Genomic DNA, 25,935 nt, shown 5'->3' with positions numbered 1-25,935 from the left:
TTTTTTTTTTGAGACGGAGTCTTGCTCTGTTGCCCAGGCTGGAGTGCAGTGGCGCAATCTCAGCTCACCACAACCTACGCCTCCCAGGTTCAAGCAATTCTCCTGCCTCAGGCTCCCAAGTAGCTGGGACTACAGGTGCATGCCACCATGCCTGGCTAATTTTTGTATTTTTAGTAGAGATGGGGTTTCACTTTGTTGGCCACGCTGGTCTCGAGCTCCTGACCTCGTGATCCACCTGCCTCAACCTCCCAAAGTGCTGGGATTACAGGTGTGAGCCACCACGCCTGGCCTTCATGTGGGTTTTCAAAACCCACCTCTTCAAATACAGAGAGGACATTAAAAAGATGACAATTTCCAGAATGTTGACAAATGCAGTCATAGCATGCAGTGCAGAGAACAGTTTGGGTTCTTGTGTAAGTGGTGAGCAGCATATGCACTTTTCTTGACTTGACTGCCTTATAGTCTGTCAGGAATCCCTGCCTGTTGTGACCAGCTTAGGACGGTTCTGCTGCAAACCACAGAGATGGCCACTGCAGGCCAGCAGAGCCAGCATTTGCAACTCAGCCTGCAAAGCCTTATTCTTGCAGCATATGCTAAACGAGCTGCTGATCCTGAGGCAGACAGAACAAACACCGTTTGTTCCCACCGCAACCCTGAGAAAAGCTGGGTTTGGTAGGGCCCCTAGGTGGGATTTGGTAGCCCCGCCCTCAGGCACAGCACACCCAGAGCCATGCATGCTTGCTGCAGGCCTGGCTCGCCTTTGCCCTTGCAGTTAAGCCTGGGGGAATATAGCTGGCCAACTCCCAACCTGAGAAATCTCTAAATCCCCTTTCCCAGCTACTGGCTGCCTCCTTCCCTCTTGGCCGTTAGCCCCGAAGTGTGCAGCCCATAATAATTTCCACACCTAATGGAATCATCCAAGCTGGAGCCTCCCTGCCCCGCTCTCTGTGTCTTCCGGACATTCATCCCACAAAACGCTAAGAAAAAAGGATTGTGTGGCCTCTTGGGAGATTCACAATGAATGTTAGCATATGAAAGACTCTGAAAAGTCCAGCAGTAGAGAAACCGGTTTAACCTTTTTTTTTTAAATCCTCGGACTTTACAAATTTATTTGTCCACAAACACACCCCCTGCTGCCCCTTTTTTCCCTACCCTGCCCTAAAGTTCCTTTGTGGCTAGGGCCAGCCCTGGGAATAATTGTGGAATAAATGAACTGGATCTTTGTTTTAAACGCCTCTTAACACATCTCAGACCCCAGGAACCACCGCCACCCTTTGTCTTAAGTCTCTCTCCCATCTCCCTTCTCTCACGTCCTCCCTACCTTCCTGAATCCTAGTGTTTTCAGGCCCCTGGATTGGAGGAGGAGGATTATGGTAGAAAACAAAGGACTTCGGTATAATGGGTTACCCCGCCAGGAGAAATGGGACGGCTCTTAACTACTTAGCCAATGGAAGTCTCTCTAATTCAGGCCTTGCAGGCACTGTTGCCTGGAAGATGAGGGGAAGGGGAAGGGGAGGGGAGGGGAAGGGATGTGAAGCCCTAGAAGCTTCCGATTCTTAGTCTTCCCACCCGAGGGCCCACGTTCATTCTTGCTTCTCTTTTCCAATGGATGCCCGTGTGACAAAAGCAGAAATCCATACCATCCTCCCCCTCAAGTGGCAGGTCCCTGTTTTCTCCCTGGGGCCACCACTGGAGGCAAACGGTTCCTTCCACCCTCCACTGGGATTTTCACCTCTGCTCCCCATCCCGGCTCCTCTCCCCTTACCACAAACACACTCAAGCCCAGTTATGCAAACTTTCCCCCCTCTGGCCAGGTCAGTCCATCTGCAGGCCAAACACCACGTGCTGGGCCACGCTGGGCAGGAGACAAGAGGCGAGGAGAAACCAGGGCTGCCGGCTCGCGCCTCCCACCCCACGGGAGGAGAGGCTGTCGGACAGGGAGGCGTTGGCCAGCCCCCCAGTGGTGTTGGCCGCCTCCTCCACCGCGACCCTCGGGGCCAGCAGCTTGGAGAGGAGGCTGCTGAACCTGCTCACGGTGGTGGCCGCTGGTTCTGGGGACGGGCCTGGACTGGACGTGGTGAGGTTCAGCTCCTCGGGGTCCACACAGAGGCCATTGGAGGAGCGCCCGAAGGTCACCTGGCTGAGGTCCAGGCCGGCCACGGAGCCGGGGGAGGCGCACGGCACGTCGGTGACACGTCCGGAGCCCTCCATCCAGTCCCTCAGCCACTCCAGGCGGCAGTCGCAGCACCACGGGTTGCGGAAGAGGAAGAGGCGGCCCAGGAAGAAGCCGGGCTGGAAGGCGGCCCAGGCGAGCACGGTGAGGCGGTTGCCGTTCAGGTGCAGGGCGAGGAGGCCCGAGAGGTTCTGGAAGGCGCCCTCCTCCACGAAGGCGATGCTGTTGCGGTCCAAGTAGAGCAGCTCGAGCTCGGCCAGGTCAGCGAACCAGGCGCGCGCCACGCGGTCCAGCGCGTTGCCACCCAGGTTGAGCGAGCGCAGGCGCCGCAGGCCGCGGAAGGCGTCGGCCGGGAGCTCGGCCAGCAGGTTGTCGTTGAGCAGCAGATGCTCCAGGACGCCACAGTCTCCGAAGGCGCCAGCGTGCACGACACGGACGCGGTTGGCCTGCAGGCTGAGCGAGCGCAGGCGGCGCAGGCCCTGCAGCGAGCTGGAGGCCACCGCCTCGATGCGGCCGCGCTCCAGGTGCGCGTGCGTCAGGTTGGCCAGGCCGCGCAGCGCGCCCGGCACGCGGCGGAACAGGTTGTCGAAGGCGGCGAGCTCGCGCAGGGCCGGCAGTTCCGCCAGGAGGCGCTCGGGCACGCTGAAGAGGCGGCAGGCGGCTAGGTCCAGGCGGCGCAGGCGGCCGAGCGCCGCGAAGGTGCGCGCGTGCAGGTAGCGCAGGTCGCCGTTGTGCGCCAGGCGCAGCTCAGCCAGGCGCGGCAGGCCCTTGAAGGCGCCGGGCGTGATGAAGGACAGGTTGTTGTGGCGCAGCGACAGGCGGCGCAGGGACGGCAGCGTGCCGAAGGCCCGCTCGCCCAGGAAGCGCAGGCCGTTCCGGTCCAGGTCGATGGAGACCGCCTCGCACGGGAGCTCGGCCGGCACCCGCAGGAGGCCCGCGCGGTCGCAGCGCACCGAGCAGCCGCGCTCCACGGTGCTGCAGGCGCAGGCGGCGGGACAAGCGCGGGCGCAGGCCCCCACGGCCCGGGCGCTGGGCAGGCCGAGGACCACCGCTGCGGGGACAGGGTGGTGGGGAGTCGGGAAGGAGCAGAAAGAGAAAAAAGGAGCAACCGTCAGCCAAAGGTCACCCCAGGAAAAATCCTGCCTGCCGGGGCAGCAGGATGCAGGCCCTCCACTGAGTTATCTTGTGTCAGGCACATGACCTCTTCCCACCTCCGCGGCCTCACACGGGTTTATCCGCCTAAGACACCCGCTCCTTTGCTTTCCGGTTACCTTAATCAGCAAAACCCAGCTGCAATCCCTGCAGCTGACCCCGTTCTAAACTCCCTCCTGCCTGTACCACCACTTGTGTGCTCCTAGTGTGGCAGGCCAGGACTCACTAACGCAGGCCTCCATAACTACCGTTTCGGCACTGACTGAATGGTTAAGTTAAATATTAAAAGCTGGCCGGTCGCAGTGGCTCACGTGTGTAATCCCAGCACTTTGGGAGGCCGAGGCGGGCGGATCACCTGAGCTCAGGAGTTCACACCAGCCTGAGCAACATGGTGAAACTCTGTCTCTACTAAAAATACAAAAATTAGCTGGGCGTGGTGACGGGGTCCTGTAATCCCACCTACTTGGGAGGCTGAAGCACGAGAATCCCTTGAACCCGGGAGGCGGAGGTTCCAGTGAGCTGAGATCACGCCACAGCACTCTAGCCTGGGCGACAGAGTGAGACTCCGTATCAAAAATAAATAAATAAATAAATAAATAAAATTGCCCGTGACCACGTGGGTTGGTGGCGGTGGCGCAGGCGGAACCCAGGCTCCGCGGCTCGGGGCCGGCCTCTACTGCGGGCTGCCGGCGGAAGAGGGGGCGCCCACAGTAGCCACGGACCTCGCCAAGACATTGCAGGCTCCAGTGACCTTTCCCGTGCCTGTGCTCTGGCTGCCCTGAGGCCCTGATGGTCTCAGCCGTGGCTTTGCCCCTGATGGACGCAGAGCCCCCCTGTAGCCAGAGGTTCTTGAAATCCAGGAGTGTCCCATAGCTCAAGAATCCTTGGAATCCCGGGAGCAGCGGGCCCGAGCCGCCCTTCGGTAGCGTTACCTCCGCAGCCTGCTGGCCATGGTGAGTCATCAGGTGAGCTTCACATTGCACGAGGGTGTGCGTGTGGCTACCCACTTTGGAGCCACCGACATGGATGTGGCCAACTTCTACATGTCACAGCTACAGACTCCCATAGGTGTGCAAGCAGAGGCACTGCTCCGATGTAGTGACATTATTTCGTATACCTTCAAGCCATAAAGATATTGTTCACCTTTTTGCTTGAGGCTAAGCCACTGTATCCCAGGCCTCCCAATGTTCCCGAGCCAGGAACTCTGGGCCCCATGGAGTTATGAGCTCCCTTGGAATTTTGAGCCAAGCTTTAAGGAAGTCTGGACTCCTGAGACCTCCTGAATCTAGTCAGTAAAATTCTGCAACTCTAAGAATTCTAAGATCCCATTGGAAGGAATGCTCTACCTCACAGAACTCTGAACTCTACGGAAATATGGGCCTGATGCCATTTCCTGAATACCGGGGCATCGGGGTGTGGTGATAAAGGAGGACAAACTGCACAGGGGGAAGTTGTTTATTAAAGAGGTTGCAAAGTTCAGCCACCCTGAAGATACTCCCCAGTGCTCCCCTCCTGCTAAAGAACCAGTTACCCCAGGAAAAAAAAAATTATATATATATGTGTATATATACATATATAAGCCAGTGCCCTTATACAAAGGCTGGAAGGTAACAAAAGCCCACCAAGAGTTTTGCCCAAGCCTTTCCTGGGCCTTAAAGCATGACAAGATTATGAAATAATTCTTAACAGGACCCATTTAGGATTAAACAAGTTTTACTGGGGGTCTAAACTCCCCAGACCTCCACAAACAAGTTTATTGGGGATCTGGAGGAACTCCCCAAACCTCCATGATTTAGCAGGAGACAAAATAAGGGTAATCACCCCAGCACCTGGACCCATCTAGATTAAGTAAATTTACTGAGGCTCCAGAGGAAGGTCTTCAAAACTCAGATTTTAGTTATAGATTAAAATAAGTTAATCACATGTCTTTAGATGAATGCACACTTACACGTAGACATATAGCTTAGAAGGTATATAAACTCTGGGCCAGGTGCGGTGGCTCACACCTGTAATCCCAGCACTTCGAGAGGCCGAGGCGGGCAGATCACTTGAGGTAAGGAGTTCAAGACTAGCCTGGCCAACACGGTGAAACCCCGCCTCTACTAAAAATACAAAAATTAGCCGGGCATGGTGGTGGGTACCTGTAATCCCAACTACTCAGAAAGCTGAGGCAGGAGAATTGCTTGAACCCGGGAAGTGGAGATTGCAGTGAGCTGAGATAGTGCCATTGCACTCCAGCCTGGGTGAAAAGAGTGAAACTCCATCTCAAAAAAAAAAAAAAGAAGGTATATAAGCTCTGGAAAACTTCCTAATTTTGAGTTGGTCTAGAGATATTTTCCAGGCCTTTTCCCTGTAACCAGTTACAGAAATAAAAACTCCCTCCTTTCCCAGTTCATCTGCATCTCATTATTGGGCCGTGGGAAATAGCAGCCCCACCCTCAGTTTGGTCGGGGAACACTAGAATGTGGCCTTGAGGGTTTGTTGTCTGCAGGCCCTGGGGGAGCTCCAAGGGCATCGCTGTAGCCTACACTCTAGACCTGCGCTGTCCAATACAGTAGCCACTAGCCCCATGGGCTACTGAGCATTTGAAATGTGGCCAACCCAAATTGAGATGTGCTATGCATATAGAAGATTTCAAAGACTTAAAAAGAGTAAAATACTGCATCAATGATTTTTTTTTTTTTTTTGAGACAGAGTCCTCACTCTGTTGCCAGGCTGGAGTGCAATGGCGCTATCTCGGCTCACTGCAACCTCTGCCTCCCAGGTTCAAGTGATTCTTCTGCCTCAGCCACCCGAGTAGCTGGGATTACAGGCATGTGCCACCACACCCGGCTAATTTTTGTATTTTTAGTAGAGACAGAGTTTTGCCATATTGGCCAGGCTGGTCTCAAACACCTGACCTCAGTTGATCTGCCCGCCTCGGCCTCCCGAAGTGCTGGGATTACAGGTGTGAGCCACCACACCCAGCTGCATCGATGATTTTTATACTGATTACATGTTACAATGGTATTTTAGATATATTGGGTTAAATAAAATATTAAAATTAATGTTAACTGTTTCTTTTTACGTTTTTTAATGTGACTACTCAGAATTTTTAAACATGCGGCTTGTGTTATATTTCTGTTGGTGCTACTATAGTTCCTCTCACCAGAAGAATTCAATTCCTGAACACTCCCATTGAGTGAATTATGCCTCAAGGAGGAGGGAGAATTAGGGAGCAGGAGATTCGGAATGAAAGAAAAGCCTGTCAATCAATTTTTTTTTCTTTAACAGTCACTAAAATTAAGCCAAAAGGACAGCATACTAAATAAAATCAATGACCTTCTTGCACATCTCAAAAGAATTAATTATAGACACTCTGCAGTTAAGTTCCATTCACCAGTCCTTGCCTGTTAGAAACTTTTTTACATCATCATGGGAGAGTAAGTTGCTTATAAATTACTTTCATTTTGAGCATTTGAATGGAGGATCAGATAAAGACTTCAAAAGGCCACAAGTAGGCTTGCCACCTGCAGCAAAGTAGAATGTCATGAGGCTGGGCACAGTGGCTCATGCCTGTAATCCCAGCACTTTGGGAGACAGAGGCGGGTGGATCACCTAAGGTCAGGTGTTCGAGACTAGCCTGGCCAACATGGTGAAACCCTGTCTCTACTGAAAGTACAAAAATTAGCCAGGTGTGGTGGCATGCACCTATAATCCCAGCTACTCGGGAGGCTGAGGCAAGAGAATTGCTTGAACCCAGGAGGCGAAGGTTGCAGTGAGCCGAGATTGCACCACTACACTCTAGCCTGGGTGACAGAGTGAGACTCTGTCTCAAAAAAAAAAAAAAAAAAAAAGTAGAATGTCATCGTGGCCTGCTACCCTGTGGAAGCCAGAGGCCCCAAGCCCAATCTTGAGGACCATTGGAAAAGGCAGCATGGTAGATGCACAATGTTTATTTCATGGTCAGGGGCAGCTCTATCTGAAATTCCTGCAAGAGAGCAAACAGTACCCAGATGTAAATATGCCCACTGATTCATAATTTCTACCCCTTCTCATCAGTACTCCCGAATTCCTAGCAAATACCCCTGGCCTGCCACTCACAACCTCCCGTTCTGTACACATTACCCGGCCTTGCCTACCCAAGTCCCTGCAGGAACCTGAAGATGTGGCCCCAAAAGGGATATGTAGAATACACTCGCTGCCACCTCTGTAGCTCTGCTTGGTTTCCAATGTCTTTTCAGGTTATCTGTTATGGACACTCCATGTTTTCTAAGCAGCTGAGAAGTGGATCCAGCCCTCTCAGACATAGCTGAAGAGAACTCAGGCCTTTGAACAGCCCCTCAGTTGTAAACTGGAGCCACTTCAACATTCTGATGTTGAGGATGCCTGACTTAGCTTTTCCATCTCCCTAAAAACTGAGATAGACACCAAGCTTCCAGCAAGGTTCTTGGGCTCTGTGCTGAGCCTGGCTGTAAACAGGGCTGCTGCTGGGCTGGGGAGACACCCTGCTAGGGAGACAGGGCCAATAATATAACCTTAACTGCAGGCCTCAGCTGGAAAGAGGCGGAACCTTTTTCTATCAACCCTTCCAACTAGGTCAAGCATCAGGCATCAGGTTTCTTTACAAATAGTCCTTCATTCTACTCTCTTCTCCTTTCTAATTAAGAAAAGTACACTCAGTCATATGACTTATGTTTATACCCCACAATAGCTAACACTGTTCCAGGCGCACTGTATGGCTCAATAAATGTTTGTAGAATTAAATGATGCCTTCCTATGCAAGGATTCCTCCATTTATTTTAAAAATTGTTTGCTGGCCAGGCATGGTGCCTCATGCCTGTAATCCCAGCATTTTGGGAGGCCAAGGCGTGCAGATCACTAGGTCAAGAGATCAAGACTATCCTGGCCAACATGGTGAAACCCCGTCTCTACTAAAAATACAAAAATTAGCTGGGTGTGGTGGCACGTGCCTGTAGTCCCAGCCACTCGGGAAGCTGAGGCAGGAGAATCGCTTGAACCCAGGAGGCAGAGGTTGCAGTGAGCCGAGATCGCACCACTGCACTCCAGCCTGGGCAACAAGAGCAAAACTCCATCTCAGAAAAAAAAAAAAAAAAAAAAAAAAAGACTACTATTTCTCACCTTAAGTGCTTAAAAGACAAGTGACTATTTAAAGCAAAAATAACAATGTATTGTGGAGTTCAAAACATGTAAATGAAAACTATGACAACAATTACATGAAGGATGAGAAGGGAGGTGAATTGAATTGTACTCTCATAAGGATCTTACATTATACTTGAAGCAATACAAGATTAATTCAAGGTAGACCACGACAAGGATGCATAATGTAATCCCTGGAAAGTAAAAAGACTCTCAACACCTACCTCACACCATACGTAAAATTCATTTTAGATGGACCATAAACCTAAATGTAAAAGCTAAAACTTATAAAGCTTCGTGGAGATAACACAGGAGAGTATCTTTGTTACCTAGAGGTAGGTAAAGATTTCTTGGGACAAAAAAAAAAAAAGAGAGAGAGAGAAGAAAAAGCAATAACCATAAAATTAAAAATAGTAATAATAAACTAGACTTCATCAAAATTTAAAACTTCTTCTCTTTCAAAGACACTGCAAAGTGAATGAAAAGACGGGCAATAGACTGAGAAAATATTTGTAAGTCACATATCTCATTAAAGACTTGTATTTAAAATATATGAAGAACTCCCAAAACTCAATAAGAAAATAATCCAATTAATAAATGGGCAAAATATTTGAAGAAACATTTCACCAAAAAAAGATAGACAGAAGATAAATAAGCACATGAAAAGATGCTCAACATCATTAGTTGTTAGGGAGATGCAAATTAAAGTAGCCACCTATTAGAATGGCTAAAATTAGAAAGACTGGCCATACTATAGGAAGACAGCAGCCTGCAGCCCAGAAAAGAGCCATCACCAGAACCCAACCATGCTGGCACCCCAGTCTTGGACTTCCAGCCTCCAGAATTGTGATAAATACATTTCTGTTGCTTATAAGCCACCCAGTTTATGGAACTTTGATACAATAGCCTGAAGGGACTAAAACAGGTGCCAAGTGTTGGAGAACATGTGGAACAGGTGGGACTCTCTCACACTGCCGGTGGAATGTAAAATGGGACTTCCACATTGGAAACAATGAGGTTGTTTCTTTAAAAGTTAAACATATGCCTACCTTATAATCCAGCCATTCTACTCCTAGGGAAATAAAAGCGTATGTCTATACAAAGACTTTGGCAGCTTTATTCTTAATAGCCCAAAACTGGAAACAGTGCAAACGTCCATCAAGAGTTGAATGGGCAAACAAATGATATAGCCATACAGTGGAATATTACTCAGCAATCAAAAGCAATGACTATTGGATAATTCACAAAAGAAGATATACGAATGGCCAAGAAACATGAAAAAATGCTTGGCCAGGTACAGAGGCTCATGCCTGTAATTCCAGCACTTCGGGAGGCTGAGGCGGGTGGATCACGAGGTCAGGAGTTCAAGACTAGCCTGGCCAATATGGTGAAATCCCGTCTCTGCTAAAAATACAAAAATTAGCCAGGCGTGGTGGCCCGTGCCTGTAATCCCAGCTACTCAGGAGGCTGAGGCAGGAGAATTGCTTGAACCCAGGAGGCAGAGGTTGCAGTGAGCCGAGATCGCACCACTGCACTCCAGCCTGGACGACAGAGTGAGACTGTGTCTCAGGAAAAAAAGAAAAAAGAAAAAACACTCACCGTCATTAATGATCAGAGAAATGCAAATCAAAACCACAGTGCAAAACAACCTTACTCCCGCAAGAATGGCCATAATCAAAAAATCAAAAAATAATAGATGTTGGTGTGGATGTGGTGAACAGGGAACACGTCTACACTGCTGGTGGGAATGTAAACTAGTACAACCACTATGGAAAACAGTGTGGAGATCCCTTAAAGAACTAAAAGTAGAACTACCATTTGATCCAGCAATCCTACTACTGGGTATCTACTCAGAGGAAAAGAAGTCATTATATGAAAAAGATACTTGCACACACGTTTATAGCAGCACAATTCGCAATTGCAAAAATATGGAACCAGCCCAAATGCCCATCAGTTAACAAGTGGATAAAGAAACTTTGGTGTGTATATATATATATATATACACATATATATGTATATATGTGTATATATGTATATATGTATATATGTGTATATATGTGTATATGTATATATGTATATATGTATATGTGTATATATGTATATATGTGTGTATATATGTATATATGTGTGTATATATGTGTGTATATATGTATATATGTGTATATATGTATATATGTATATATGTGTATATATGTATATATGTATATATGTGTATATATGTGTGTATATATATGTGTATATATATGACAGAATACTACTCAGCCATAAAAAGGAATAAATTAATGGCATTCACAGCAACCTGGGTGGGATTGGAGACTATTATTCTAAGTGAAGTAACTCAGGAATGGAAAACCAAATATCATGCGTTCTCACTCATAAGTGGGAGCTAAGCTATAAGGATGCAAAGGCATGAGAATGATACAATGGATTTTGGGGACTCAGAGGGAAAAGGTGGGAGGGGGGTGAGGGATAAAAGACTATAATTTGGGTTCAGTGTTTGTTGCTCAGGTGATGAGTGCACCAAAATATCACAAATCACCACTAAAGAACTTACTCATGTAACCAAATACCTCCTGTTCCCCAGAAACCTATGGAAATTTTAAAAAATGAAAGAGAAAAAAATAATGTTAAAATTGCCAAAAAAAAAAGGAATGACTATTGATACCTGCAACATGGATGAATCACGTGATAGATAATTCTGCTGAGTGAAAGGAGCCAGACCGAAAAAAAAAAAGAATACATACTGTGTGACTCCACTTATATAAAATTCTAGAAACTGTAAACTAATCTATAGTAACAGAAAGATCAGGGGTTGCCTGGGGATGAGTAGGGAGGCAAAGAAGGGCAGGAGGGAAAGATTATAATGGGGCATGATTCTTGGGGGTGATGGATATGTTCATTATCTTGATTGTGGTGATGGTTTCATGAGGATACACTTTAAATATGAATTGTATGTATGTATGTATGTGTTATATATATGACTATACAGAATGTAAAAATAACGCCTACAAATGAATAATGAAAAGACAACTAAGTAAAAATGGGTGATTGCTTTCACTTTGCCAGCAAATAAAAAGAATAAAATTTTTAAAAATTTATTTTTTTAAAATGGATAAAAGACTTGAATGCTTAACAAAAGAATAGGCTGGGTGCAGTGGCTCACGCCTGGAATCCCAGCACTTTGGGAGGCCGAGGTGGGCGGATCACTTGAGGTCAGGGGTTCAAGAACAGCCCCGCCAACATGGCAAAACCCTGTCTCCACTAAAAATACAAAAATTAGCCGGATGTGGTAGCGGGTGCCTGTAATCCCAGCTACTCAAGAGGCTGAGGCAGGAGAATCGCTTGAACCCAGGAGGCAGAGGCTGAAGTGAGCTGAGATGGCACCACAGCACTCCAGCCTGGGTGACAAAGTGAAACCTTGTCTCAAAAAAAAAAAAAAAAAGAAAAAGAATATATTACATGGCCATTAAGCACATGAAAAGGTGCTCAGCATCATTAGCCATCAGAGAAATGCAAATTAAAACTACAGTGAGATTTTCTGCTAAAATTCAAAAGACTGATAACCCCATATGTTGATGAGGATGGAGAACAACTAGATTCTTTCACATACTCAATGGGAGTGTAAAATAGCTCAATAGCTTTGTAAAACTTTGGCAATATCTATTAAAGCTAAACATATGCCTATCGTGTGACTCAGCAATTCCACTCCTAGGTATTTGCCCAAGAGAAATGAAAAAAAAAAAGTCCACAAAAAGACTATAGAAGAATGTTCATAGAGGTTAATTTATAATTGATAAAAAGTAGAAATTACCCAACAGTAGAATGGAGAAATAAATTATAATTTATTTGTACAGTAGAATACTACTCAGCAATAAAAGGAACAAACTACTGATACAAGCAATAAAAACATGTTAACAGAAACTTGACACAAAAGAAACATACTATACGATGACTTTTTTTTTCTTTTTTCTTTTCTTTTTTTTCCCCCCAAGACGGAGTCTTGCTCTGTTGCCCAGGCTGGAGTGCAGTGGCGTGATCTCGGCTCACTGCAACCTCCGCCTCCTGGGTTCAAGTGATTCTTCTGCCTCAGCCTCCCGAGTAGCTGGGATTACAGGCACCCACCACCACACCCAGATAATTTTTGTATTTTTAGTAGAGATGGAGTTTCACCATGTTGGTCAGGCTGATCTCCAACTCCTGACCTCAGGAGATCCACCTGCCTCGGCCTCCCAGAGTGCTGGGATTACAGGCATAAGCCACCACACCCAGCCTATATGATGACTTTTACGTGCAGTCCTAGAACAGAGCTGCTGGGAGTGGCTCGGGGCAGCTCAACAGAACAAGACCTACAGATGGAAGCACCCCCAAATGACAGCAGATATCTACAGGACATAGTTTAGGTACTGTGGTAACATATGTTATCTGGGTAATATGAACATGTATAACGCTACTCAAATTAATTAAATTGTATGGTTTTCTTTTGCTCTTAAAACAACGAACTTTGTTGTTGTTGTTTGAGATGGAGTCTCCCTCTGTTGCCCAGGCTGGAGTGCAGTGGCGCCATCTCAGCTCACTGCAACCTCCACCTCCTGGGTTCAAGTGATTCTCCTGCCTCAGCCTCCCAAGTAGCTGGGACTACAGGCACCTGCCACCACACCCGGCTAACTTTTTGTGTATTTTTGGTAGAGGCGGGGTTTCACCATGTTGGCCAGGCTGGTCTCAAACTCCTGACCTCAAGTGATCCGCCCACTTTGGTCTCCCAAAGTGCTGGGATTACACACGTGAGCCACTGCGCCTGGCCAACAACCAGCTTTTAATAAGAATTTGCTCAGGGCCGGGTGTGGTGGCTCATGCCTGTAATCCCAGCACTTTGGGAGGCCGAGGTGGGTGGATCACTTGAGGTCAGGAGTTTGAGACCAGCCTGGCCAACATGGTGAAACCTCATCTCTACTAAAAATACAAAAATTAGCTGAGCATGGTGGCACGCACCTGTAGTCCCAGCTACTCAAGGGGAGAGGGGCTGAGGTAGGAGAATCACTTGAACCCGGGTGGCAGAGGCTGCAGTGAGCCAAGATCATACAACTGCATACCAGCCTGGGCAATAGAGTGAGACTCCGTTTCAAAAAGAATTTGCTCAGGGCTACGCTTGCCATAGACATTATTCCATTTAATATGACAGCCATGCAAGATAAGGATTATTCTTCTCTTCTCATGAAAGAGGAAACTGAGGTTCAGGATGGTTAAATGATGCCAACCTTTGTTTGTTTTTCACTATACTGTACTATCTCCCACCCCACACACCTAGCCTTTCTGAGCTTTCATTGCTTTAACTGTAAACTGAAGAAACTGCATGCTATGGTTTGAATATGTCCTCCTAAGTTCACGTGTTGGAGACTTAAACCCCACTGCAGTAGTGTTGAGAGGTGGGCTCTTTAAGAGGTGGTTAGGTCGTGAGGCCTCTGCTCTCATGAATGGATTAATGTCATTATTGCAAAAGTAGATTTGTTATAAAAGCAGGTTCAGCCCCATCTTGCTCTCTCACACTTCCACCTTCTACCATGGGATGGCGCCGCAGGAAGGCTTTTACTTGATGTGAGTCCCTCAATCCTGGACTTCCCAACCTCCAGAAATGTAAGATATAAATATCTGTTCTTTATAAATTGCCCAGTCTCTAGTATTGTTACAGCAGCACGAAATAGACTAAGACACTGCACATCCTGGTCTTTGAGAGCCCTTGTAGCTTTCATTTTCCACGGTCTGACAGCAGGTATTGCCAGCCACTGCCTCTAAGAAAAAAATACCCTACTCAGAGCCCCATGTGTCTCTGCCATCTCCTCCCAACCACAGCTGTTTGCACCGCAGATGAACACTTTGACCTAAACAGAGCTAATCAGATTCATTATTTCTCCGTGAAAATGGAATAGGCACTGAATGACTAGTCAGTAAGGTCATGTGAGCACCAACCTGTCTAGCTTTGAGGCTGGAGTTTGTACCAAAGCCATGTGCAGGTCAAAGTTATGGGGGAGCAGGAGCCAAGGGCAAGGTGAAGAAGCTGGTGTATTGTCTTAATCAGTTCAGGCTGCCATAACACACTACTGTAGACTCGGTGGCTTACAAACAACAGAAATTGATTTCTCACAGTTCTGGAGGCTGGAAAATCCAAGAGCAAGGCAGATTCTGCGTCTGCCAAGGGCCCACTTCTTGGTTCATAGACAGTTGTCTTCTCACTGTGTTCTCACATGGTAGAAGGGGCAAGGGAGCTCTCAGAGGCCTTTTTTTTTTTTTTTTTGAGATGGAGTTTCATTCTTGTTGCCCAAGCCTGGAGTGCAATGGCATGATCTCGGCTCACTGCAACCTCCGCCTCCCGGGTTCAAGCAATTCTCCTGCCTCAGCCTCCCAAGTAGCTGGGATTACAGGCATGCACCACCATGCCCAGGTAATTTTGTATTTTTAATAGAGATGTGGTTTCACCATGTTGCCCATGCTGGTATGAACTCCTGAGCTCAGGTGATCCACCCGCCTCAGCCTCCCAAAGTGCTGGGATTACAGGCATGAGCCACCACACCTGGCTTCTGAGGCCTCTTTTATGAGGGTACTAATTCCATTCATGAGGGCTCCACTCTCAGGACCTAATCCCCTCCTAAAGGCGCCACCTCCTAATACCATCATCTTGGGGAGTTGGGTTCAATATATGAATTGGGTGGGGAATGGGGGTCAGAAACATTCAGACCATAGCATGTGTTCTGGCTCCCGAGTACCTTTTAAGCACTCTTTCTACATTTAGAGAATTTCCAACATCATAAGTCCTGCCTCCTCAAGATGGAAGCCGGAAACTCTCTTTCTCAACTCCCTTTACAGTTAGGGCTCAGGCATGTGACATAACTTTGTCAATCAGACACCCAGTAAGACTTGGATTCAGAAGTAGGCACCAGGCAGAAACCAATGTCTGGCCAGAATGATGGCAGAGGCTTTTAGGCTTGCATTTCTGGCACCCAGTACCCAACATGATTCCCTGGAGCTGCCAGGTGTGGCCACCAATGGCAGTGGCCACAGGATTTTTGCTGGAGCTGCGCACGTCCTGGTTTAGGCATTGCTCTGGGCAGTGTGGCCTCTAGTAGGAAGCCTGAGAATACCTAATGTCCCTAAGTAAACTCCTTCTTGGCTTCAACGACCTAGAGTAGATGCTTTGCAACAAGAGTCGTGAGCAATATCCTGAATCAGACAGGCTCCCTTAATCTCTCTAGAACCATCTCCCTCTTCCTGGCCTCTCCTCCTTTTCCTGAAGAACCACGTGATGCAATGGCAGGATCTCAGCTCACTGCAATCTCTGCCTGGCCTCTCCTCCTTTTCCTGAAGAACCACGTGATGCAATGGCAGGATCTCAGCTCACTGCAACCTCTGCCTCCCAGGTTCAAGCGATTCTCCTGCCTAGTCTCCCAAGTAGCTGGGACTACTGGCACGCACCATCACGCCTAACTAATTTTTGTATTTTTAGTAGAAACGGGGTTCCACCATGTTGACCAGGCTGGTCTTGAACCGCCTGGTCAAGTGATCCGCTCTCCTCAGCCTCCCGAAGTGCTGGGATTACAGGCATGAGCCACCGCACCCAGCCAGTGACCTCTTCACCTTGGCAGAGAAAACAACTCAAATTCAGGACCATACAGCACCCCTCAACCAAAAGGAAACTGCTCCCCATTCACTGACAGGAAATATATAACATCAAATCAAAGACTGTTTAGGACATCCCTGGTTTTGCTGAATCCAAATGAAAAAATAGCCTCTCCCGGAATCAGCAGTGATCATTCCAAAAACGAATCTCCTTGGCTATTCAGAGCTGGGTTCCATGGGAATACCTTGGCCAGAAAAACATTTACCAAATTAAAAATAAAGATTACAGTTTGTGAAAAGAGAAGGTGAAACTCATTTGGCAGTTGCTTAGCAATTTCTCTTCTTGCACCGGTATTTTGGGGAAGGATCCATCTGGAAATCGGAAAAAGGCTTCAGTGCTTTTTTTTCCCAGTCTGAGGTAGGGAGGGGAAGATGAGAAATAAATGTAGCAGGACTGCCCTGGGCTCATGACAGGTCCCTACTCAGCCAACCTCTGTCATCACCCTGGGATTCACATGCAAGGCTTTCCAGAACATTCGGTCTTAAAATACTCACCCCGAGGGCACAGCCTCTTGACCTAGTTCTCTCATAAACTCTGAGGACACTCTCATCCCTGTTCTGTCATACTGCTTTAAAAAAAAAAAATCCTCAGGCTGGGCGCAGTGACTCATGCCTGTAATCCCAGCACTTTGGGAGGCCGAGGCAGGCGGATCACCTGAGGTCAGGAGTTTGAGACCAGCCTGACCAACATGGTGAAACCCTGTCTCCACTAAAAATACAAAAAATTAGCCAGGCATGGTGGTGGGCGCCTGTAATCCCAGCTACTCAGGAGGCTGAGGCAGGAGAATCACTTGAACCCAGGAGGCGGAGGTTGTAGTGAGCTGAGATTGCAACACTTTACTCCAGCCTGGGCAACTGAGTGAGACTCTCTCAAAAGAAAAAAAAAAAAAAAAAAAAAAAAAACCTCAGACAATCTCTGTCTCTCAGTTTCCTCATCTGTAATTTGTAGACAGTTATGGGGGACAGATGTGTCTCGTTGCTTGACATAGCTGTGAAAACACTGGCCCAAGCTAGGTGTGGGCTCTTATGAACCATTCTTGTCACAGGATTAAACCTCACTAAGGCACAAATCCTTCAAAGACCATGTGGAGGCCAGGTGCAGTGGCTCATGCCTGTGATCCCAGCACTTTGGGAAGCCAAGGTGGGAGGATCACTTGAGCCCAGAAGTTCAGGATGAGCCTGGGCAACATGGCCAGATCTCATCTCTACAAAAAATACAAAAATTAGCCAGGCGTGGTGATGCACAACCTGTACTCCTAGCTACTTGGGAGGCTGAGGTGGGAGGATTGCTTGAGCCGAGGAGGTCGAGGCTACAGTGAGCTGTGCCTGTGCCACTGCGCTCCAGCCTAGGTGACAGAGTGAGACCCCATCTTAAAAAAAAAGGATCAGCCGGGCGCGGTGGCTCACACCTGTAATCCCAGCACTTTGGGAGGCTGAGGTGGGTGGATCACAAGGTAAGGAGTTCAAGACCAGCCTGGCCAATATGGTGAACCCTGTCTCTACTGAAAATACAAAAAATTATTCAGGCATGGTGGCATGCACCTGTAGTGCCAACTACTCCGGAGGCTGAGGCAGAAGAATTGCTTGAACCCGGGAGGTGGAGGTTGCAGTGAGCTGAGATCACGCCACTGCACTCCAGCTCGGGCGACAGAGTGAGACTCCATCTCCAAAAAAAAAAAAAAGGGACCATGTAGAAATCTGCCCTAGAATGGAAAACAAGACACCAGTTGTCAGAATACTGAAGTTATTACTAGGGATAGGCTGTAAAGAGGAGTCTGGAGTCTAGGATGGTTCATTTCCAGGGCTGAACATTAGAATCACCTTGTGGAGCTTTGAAAACTCACAGTGCCCAGGCCATACATCAGATCAATTACATCAGAATCTTCAGGGGTGGGATCAGGCATTGGTATGTTTAAAGCTCCACAGGTGATTACAATATGCAGCCAAAGCCAAAAATCAAGGGTCTAGATGCACCAGTTTTATAAAAATGGGATTCATCTGTGTGATATAAAGAGTTACAAAGTGTAATGTAGAGTTACTATATGACCTAGCAATTCCATGCCTAGGCATATGCCTAAAGGAATTGACAGCAACGTCTCAAAGAGACAGTTGCACATGCACGTTCACAGCAGCATTATTCACAACAGCCCAAGGTAGAAAAACAAATGTCCATCAGCCAATGGATGGATAAGCAAATGTGGCATAACTATACAACGGAATATTATTTGGACTTAAAAAGGAATGAAGGCCTGGCACGGTGGCTCACGCCTATAATCCCAACAGTTTGAGAGGCCAAGGCAGGCAGATTGCTTGAGTCCAGGGGTTCAAGACCAGCTTTGGCAACATGGTGAAACCCCATCTCTACTAAAAATATAAAAGTTAGCTGGGCTTGGCGGAGTGTGCCTGTAGTCCCAGCTACTTGGGGGGTTGAGGCAGGAGAATCTCTTGAGCCTGGGAGGTCCAGGCTGCAGTGAGCTGTGATCTTGCCACCGCATTCCAGCTTGGGTGACAAAGCGAGACCCTGTCTCAAAAACAAACAAAAAAAGGAATGAAGGACTGACACATGCTACAACATGGATGGATCTCCGAAACATACTGAGTGACAGAAGCCAGTCATACAATGCCACATACTTTATGATTCCCTTTATAGGAAATGTCCTGAATATGCCAATCCATAAAGACACAAAGTAGATTAATGGTTGTCAGGGGCTGAGGAGAGGGAAGAATGGGGAGTGACTGCTTAATAGACATTGGGTTTCCTTTTGGGGAGACTAAAATGTCTTGGAACTAGGTAGAGGCGATGGTTGCACAACACTGACAATGTGCCAGATGCCACCAAATTGTACATTTTAAGATGGTTAATGGGCTGGGTGCAGTGGCCCATGCCTGTAATCCCAGCACTTTGGGAGGCCAAGGCGGGTGGATCACCTGAGGTCAGGAGTTTGAGACCAGCCTGGCCAACATGGCAAAACCCTGTCTCTACTAAAAATATAAAAATTAGCTGGGCATGGCGGTGCATGCCTGTAGTCCCAGCTACTCGGGAGGCTGAGGCATGAGAATAGCTTGAACCTGGGAGGCGGAGGTTGCAGTGAACAGAGATCGCACCACTGCACTCCAGCCTGGGCGACAGAGCAAGACTCTATCTCAAAAAAAAGAAGAAAATAAGATAGTTAATGGTTAATTTTATCTTGTGTGAATTTTCCTTCAGTTTTTTAAAAATGTTACAAGGTGTCCCTGAATCTGGGAAAATAAACACCAGAAATGGCTCCCTGCTTGTGTGTCCCTATCGGGTGTCCTGGCCAGCCCCTGAGCTGCAAGGAGGCAGGGATGGCCAGCCTTAGGCACCCACATAATGAGGTCTAATGCAGACCATCTGAGCAGTTTCTCTTTCCTAAGCCCTCGGCTTTTCAAATATGTGCTTTCCCACCTTGAGGTTTGCTAGGAGAACAGCTACTTGGTGTTTCCAACCACAGACTGAGATTGGAATGTTTCTTTATTCTCATTGTTTTAAAAGAACTTGAGCCTTATGAAACCAAAAATAGCAAGGGAAAATATGGTCAAATTTCTGGTTTCAGCAAAATCTATTTAGCTACCTTGGCTCTAGAAATCATTCTCCTTCCATTCTTGGCAAATGCTACCAAGTGGCTCCTCGGACCAAAACCCAATGCTGGATCTTCAAAACAAGACTAGCTGGAGGAAACAGAAGTGCGGTGGCGGAGACCATGCCATGGCCTCTGGCCTCCTGTGACCCCAGAACTTGGTTTTCACCCCATGCAGGTACCTTTTGTGACAGGAAAGAAAGGATTTGAACTGCAGTTTTGCTGGCTAATGCGAGTCATAAGGGATGGAGAAATCAATGTTTCCAGAGGGGTGGTCTGCTGGTAGCCTCGCAGGCCTGGTGAAACGCGAAGATGAATATCTGTCCCATCTAAGGAGAAGAACGCAAGGCCCCAGAAAGGCCTCCAGGCCTAAATATTAACAATCACCTCAAACTGGAAACAAATGCCCGACAATAGGGGAATGGATAAACTAACTATTCAATCTGTACAAATGAATATTACTAGGCATTCAAAAGGAAAAAACTACTCTAATCCACGTAATAATGTTGATGAATCTCACATACATGTTGCCTGACATACCACAGTGCCTGACTGTGGACAGTGAAGGATTTTTTCTGCTTCTGATACAGCCACTCTCTCCCTCCAGCCTTCTTTTTTTCTTTTAAATCAAGTTGATTAAGGTATACTTTACTTACAATAAAATGTACCCATTTTAAGCATGCAGTTCAGTAAGTATAATAAATGTACACATGCCTGTGTAACCACCACCCCAATCAAGACTTAGAATATTTCTGGCCGGGCACCCAGCACTTTGGGAGGCCGAGGCAGGAGAATTGTTTGAGGTCACGAGTTCGAGACCAGCCAGGGCAACATGGCGAAACCCCATCTCTACAACAAAAAACAAAAATTAGCCAGGCATGGTGGTGCACATTTGGTCCCAGCTGCTCGGGAAGCTGAGGTGGGAGGATCCTTTGAGCCCAGGAGGTTGAAGCTGCAGTGAGCCATAATCGCACTACTACACTCCAGCCTGGGCAACAGAGCAAGACCCTGTCTCAGAACAACAACAACAACAGCGACAGCAAAAAGACTTAAAACATTTCTACCACCCAGAAAGTTTCCTCAGGCTCCTTTGACTTCAGTCCTTTTCCCACCCCTGGCTCCAGGCAACCACTGACCTGCTTTCTGAACTATAGATTAGTTTTGCCTGTTTTAGAACTTTACAGAAATGAAATCAAGGCTGGGTGCAGTGGTTCACGCCTGCAATCCCAGCACTTTGGGAGGCCAAGACAGGTGGATCACCTGAGGTCAGGAGTTCGAAAACAGCCTGGCCAACATGACAAAACCCCATGCCTATTAAAAATACAAAAATTAGCAGAGCATGGTGGGGGGCACCTGTAATCCCAGCTACTCAGGAGGCTGAGGCACGAGAATCACGTGAACCTGGGAGGCGGAGGTTGCAGTGAGCCAAGATCACGCCACTGCACTCCAGCCTGGGCAACAGAGCAAGACTCTGTCTCAAAAGGAAATGAAATCAAATGCTTATTTTGCACAACCTTCTGTAAAGTTCATCCATGTGGTCATGAATATCAGTTGATCATTCCTTTCTATTGCTGAGCAGTATTTCCCTGGATAGAGGTGCCTCAATTTGTTTATTCACTCACCTGTTGATGGACATTTGCATTGCTTCTAGTTTCAGCCTATCGTGACCAAAGCTGTGACATGTGTTTTTGTTTCTCATTTATCTAGTAGTGGGATGGCTGAGTTATATGATAAGTATGTATTTCACTTTCTAAGAAACTACCAAACAGTTCTTCAAAATGGTTGCACCATTATACATTCCCAGCAGCAATGTATGGGAGTTCCAGTTACTCCACATCCTCACCAACATTTGGTGTTGTCAGTGTTTTAAATTGTAGCCATTCTTGGCTGGGCATCGTGGCTCACACCTCTAATCCCAGCACTTTGGGAGGCCGAGGCAGCCTCACTTGAGCCTGTCACTTGAGGCCAGGAGTTTGAGACCAGCCTGGCCAACGTGGCAAAACCCCATCTCTACTAAAAATGCAAAAATTATGACTGGGCGCAGTGGCTCACACCTGTAATCCCAGCACTTTGGGAGGCCGAGGTGGGCAGATCACTTGAGGTCAGGAGTTCAAGACCAGCCTGGCCAACATGGCGAAACCCCCTCTCTACTAAAAATACCAAAAAAAAAAAAGTATATATATATATATATATTAGCCAGGTGTGGTGGCTCACGCCAGCAATCCCAGCTACTCAGGAGGCTGAGGCACGAGAATCACTTGAACCCAGGAGGCAGAGGTTGCAGTGAGTCGAGATAGTACCACTGCACTTCAGCCTGGTCGACAGAGGGAGACCCTGTCTCAAAAAAAAAAAAAAAAGTAGCCATTCTAGTTGTGTGAGTGGCATCTCATTGTGATTTTATTTTCCTATAGACTTCCTTTAAAATGCAAATCTTGGTGGGGCACGGTGGCTCACACCTGTAATCCCAGCACTTTGGAAGGCCAAGGCAGGCAGATCACTTGAGGCCATGAGTTCAAGACCAGCCTAGCCAACATGGTGAAACCCCATCTCTACTAAACATACAAAAATTAGCCAGGTGTGGTGGTGGCGCATCCCAACTACTCTGGAGACTGAGGCATGAGAATCACTTGAACCCAGGAGGCAGAGGTTGCAGTGAGCCGAGATCATGCCACTGCACTCCAGCCTGGGCAACAGAGCGAGACCCTGTCTCAAAAGAAACACACAAAAAAAACACAAACACACAACCCCTGACTCTCTTTGAAGACTCAGTGTAGAGGAAGTCACATGTGAAAGACCCTGTAAAGGAAGTTAAGGGGTTCAGATATTATGCTGTGAACAGCGGGAAGACCCCAGGGGTTAACATGGGGGGAGGAGGTGGAGGTATTTGCACTTATGCATCTGAGAAGTGGGGCACTTCCAGGAGCCCTGTGTGTCCAGAGGAGAATTTCTCTTGCCCCAAATTTCCCTGCTGCAAGCCACTTCTGATTTCTCCAAGGTCTTGTTTTGTGAGGCTCACTTGGTCATTTTTTTTTCTGGCCAAGGAGGTAGAGCACTATCCCTGCCTGCTTCTCGGGAACATATTGTCCGTATTGCTTGTGACTCGCAGTCAGAGAAATATTCTCTGTGCTTGCTAGAGTGTGTTTTAAATTAAAGTGCCAGGGGATGTGGAGATGGTCATTAATTTTAAGTGCATCTATTGTTAGCAAATGATGTCACCGCTGAGCTCTCCAACTTGTCACAAGAAGTCTGGATATATTTCGGGTTTCTGTAGCAGGGACAGTTCCTGTTTTGAAGTGTGCAGGCTATGAATACTGTCTGCTTTCTGTGAGGAACGGTAGAGCTTTTGGTGCACGTTTAAAATGATACTGGCTGTTGGAAGCAAACATTGTGCCCCAATGAGTCAATCAAGTTTCATATTTTTTTCAAGGTAGGAGGAATGGCAAGAAGTTGGCTGTTAGTAATTATATAAATATCAACCTCTGTTCTTTAGAACCTCCTCGAGGTAGGAAGTCATGTCCTATTTATCACAGTGTTCTATGTGCCTTGCTCCAATTTTTTTTATTGCTTATTTATTGAATCTCTTATAAAAGAATTTTCTCAAGGACAAAGAGCATGCTATTATATCCCTCATAAATATCCCTCGAGTGTTTTGAAGGCACACAGTGTATGCCTGTTGGTTGACTGAACAGAGCAAGTTCCGGTTTTTGAAAAGGTGGAATAAAGAGGAAGAAAACTCCATTACTCCCGTTTTAGATGATCTGGTAAAATGTTCTCTACCAGCATCACATACAGAGGTCTATTACATAGATCATCATATCTCAAATAATTAAATTCACTTGAGGGTCAGAAAAAAACAGATTCTTTGTGTAGAATCATTTACTGAAGAATTTAAAGGATTTTTCCTTGGGCTATCTCAGTCAGATTGGAACAGCTAGAGCCGGGGAAAATATTTCCTAATAAGTCTTCTTGGTATATTAAAGTGCACATAACAGAGCAAGAAACTTTGAAAAATAACTTCAATATCCATAATCCTATAATTCCAAGGCATTTTTCATTTTTTATTTTTCCTTTAGGAAGGTGGTTTTTTAAAGGGACTTTTGTTTTTAACTAAATGAGCTTAAAATAATGTGATTAGAAACCACTGTAGGCCGGGCACGGTGGTTCATGCCTGCAATCCCAGCACTTTGGGAGGCCGAGACAGGCAGATCACCTGAGGTTAGGAGTTCAAGACCAGCCTGGGCAATATGGCGAAACCCCGTCTTTACTAACAATACAAAAAATTAGCTGGGCGTGGTGGCAGGTGCCTATAGTTCCAGCTACTCAGGAGGCTGAGGCACGAGAATCACTTGAACCCGGGAGGCGGAGGTTGCAGTGAGCCAAGATCCATGCCACTGTACCCCAGCTTGGGCGAGAGTGAGACTCTGTCTCAAAAAAAAAAGAAAAGAAAAGAAAAGAAAAAACCACTGTATGGTGGCTCACACCTGTAATCCCAGCACTTTGGGAGGCCGAGGTGGGCAGATCACGAGGTCAGGAGATCGAGACCATCCTGGCTAACATGGTGAAACCCCGTCTCTACTAAAAATACAAAAAATTAGCCAGGCGTGGTGGCAGGCGCCTGTAGTCCCAGCTACTCGGGAGGCTAAGGCAGGAGAATGGCATGAACCCGGGAGGTGGAGCTTGCAGTGAGCCGAGATCGGGCCACTGTACTCCAGCCTGGACGACAAAGCGACACTCCATCTCAAAAAAAAAAAAAAAAAAACACCGTAGCACTGTAGCTTTTGTTTATCACACCAATGAATTCATATCTGAAATTAGAATAAGAAAATCACCAAGAGGACTATTTCATATATTCGGCTCAGGAGTTTTGTTTTTAGCAAACAAAAATCCCCACCACCTGCTGTTTTCTTGCTTTCTCTATCCCCTCCCCCACGATCACAGGGTCAGTGAAACCTGATCAGAAGTGTCCAGATACCGCTGTCCCAGAAGCCACTTTAAAGACTCTTTGGGCAGAAGCTCTGTGGCTTCCACCCCTCTTCCCAACCCCTGCACCCACCGGCAGGAGAACTCACCATGCAGAAGCAGGACCAGCATCCCTCGGCCTTTCATCCACCCAGTGGCTTAGGACCACCCAGCCGTGGGATCCCTACCTGAGGGGAGAAAGGACAGGTTACCCAGTGCCCAGGAGGGCCCCATGAGAACCCTCCCATGCCTCCACACTTCCTCCTGAATGCCCTGCCTTTCTTTCTTCCTCACATTCCTTCCTTCTTAATGATCCTAGTGTTGGGCTAAGAGAAACCAGTAACAACAGGCAATCAGAAGCTCCCCGCAAATGGACAGCTTGGATCTATTAGGAAACCCTTTGTCAGGCTACAGCCCTGACAGCAACTCAGATGGCATCACTGACAACCCAGCAAGGAAATGGATGGAGAGGAAACCCCTGCAGAGAAGCGTTAGTGAATGGTCCTCAAATGTTGCTTACCGTCCTGGGAGTCTGCCTGGTCCCGCTCCTCTGAGGTGCCCCTCCACTCCCTCAGCCCATCCATCTCCCAAGTCAAGCAGCCACAGATGCTAAAAATGGTTTGAGAGAGAAGTAAAGGTGGGGGTTGGGGGATGGGAGCAAGGGGTGAAGAGGAATAGTTGCTTGTGCAGGTTTGAGTGCTTATTTTTCTTTCTCCAGATTTAATGGCAGGAAAATCCTCTGTATCAGATGAGGATTAACAGAGATGAAAGAATGTGTCTGCCTTTCGAATCACTAAAGCCAGTGACAGATTTTGCTGACATACCAATCGGATTTATCCCCGGGGCCTTGACCACCCTGGCCCTCCTGTCCTCTCTCCATCTGCCTGGCCCCTTTCTCTCCTTAAACCTTCCCCAGACCCTGCCCCGTTCCCTGACCCCAGCCCCAGCCCCAAGCAATATGTAGCCTGAAATTGGCTTCCTGCCACCCAAATAGCATTATCAGCATTTTCAACAAGGACGCATTATATAACTTGGAGAGCTGGAGAAGGGACAGGACAGCTTAAAATGTTTCCCCAAAATGCAGGCTGCTGATTTCCTTTCTTTGAAGTGGTTGATGGTGAATGATACAAAAACGGACTGGAGAGAGAGTCCTTCCACTACAAGAAGGCTAGAGGTTCCCATTGGGGTTAGGGCTGGTAGTGGTGGCCTAAGGCAGTGGGTCCAGGAATGGGACCTTCGGAATCT

General features: G+C 47.3%; 1 protein-coding gene and 1 pseudogene across 2 annotated transcripts; one reads left to right on the top strand and one right to left on the bottom strand.

Annotated features, from left to right (window-relative positions):
- NYX (nyctalopin) lies at nucleotides 1-25,384 on the bottom strand. Of its 2 annotated transcripts, none has more exons than XM_009234747.3 (3): nucleotides 25,211-25,384; nucleotides 24,801-24,878; nucleotides 1-3,224 (listed from the first exon to the last, which is right to left on the bottom strand). In XM_009234747.3, the coding sequence occupies exons 2-3, from the start codon at nucleotides 24,835-24,837 to the stop codon at nucleotides 1,816-1,818; spliced, it is 1,446 nt and encodes a 481-aa protein (XP_009233022.2). In that variant the 5' UTR covers nucleotides 24,838-24,878; nucleotides 25,211-25,384; the 3' UTR covers nucleotides 1-1,815. The 2 variants fall into 2 exon arrangements, with proteins under 2 accessions (XP_009233022.2, XP_054400458.1); XM_054544483.1 differs by lacking the exons at nucleotides 24,801-24,878; nucleotides 25,211-25,384 and adding exons at nucleotides 9,270-9,273; nucleotides 10,265-10,282 and having other exon boundaries at nucleotides 1,776-3,224.
- LOC103889038 (gem-associated protein 7-like) lies at nucleotides 3,928-4,854 on the top strand (annotated as a pseudogene).
- Nucleotides 25,385-25,935: the final 551 nt, after the last annotated feature.

Source organism: Pongo abelii, chromosome X (genome assembly GCF_028885655.2).
Source record: "Pongo abelii isolate AG06213 chromosome X, NHGRI_mPonAbe1-v2.0_pri, whole genome shotgun sequence".
In the NCBI taxonomy this organism is placed as follows: Eukaryota; Metazoa; Chordata; class Mammalia; order Primates; family Hominidae; genus Pongo; species Pongo abelii.
The sequence above is the reverse complement of the archived record's forward strand: the minus strand, read 5'-3'. Positions and strand labels throughout refer to the sequence as shown.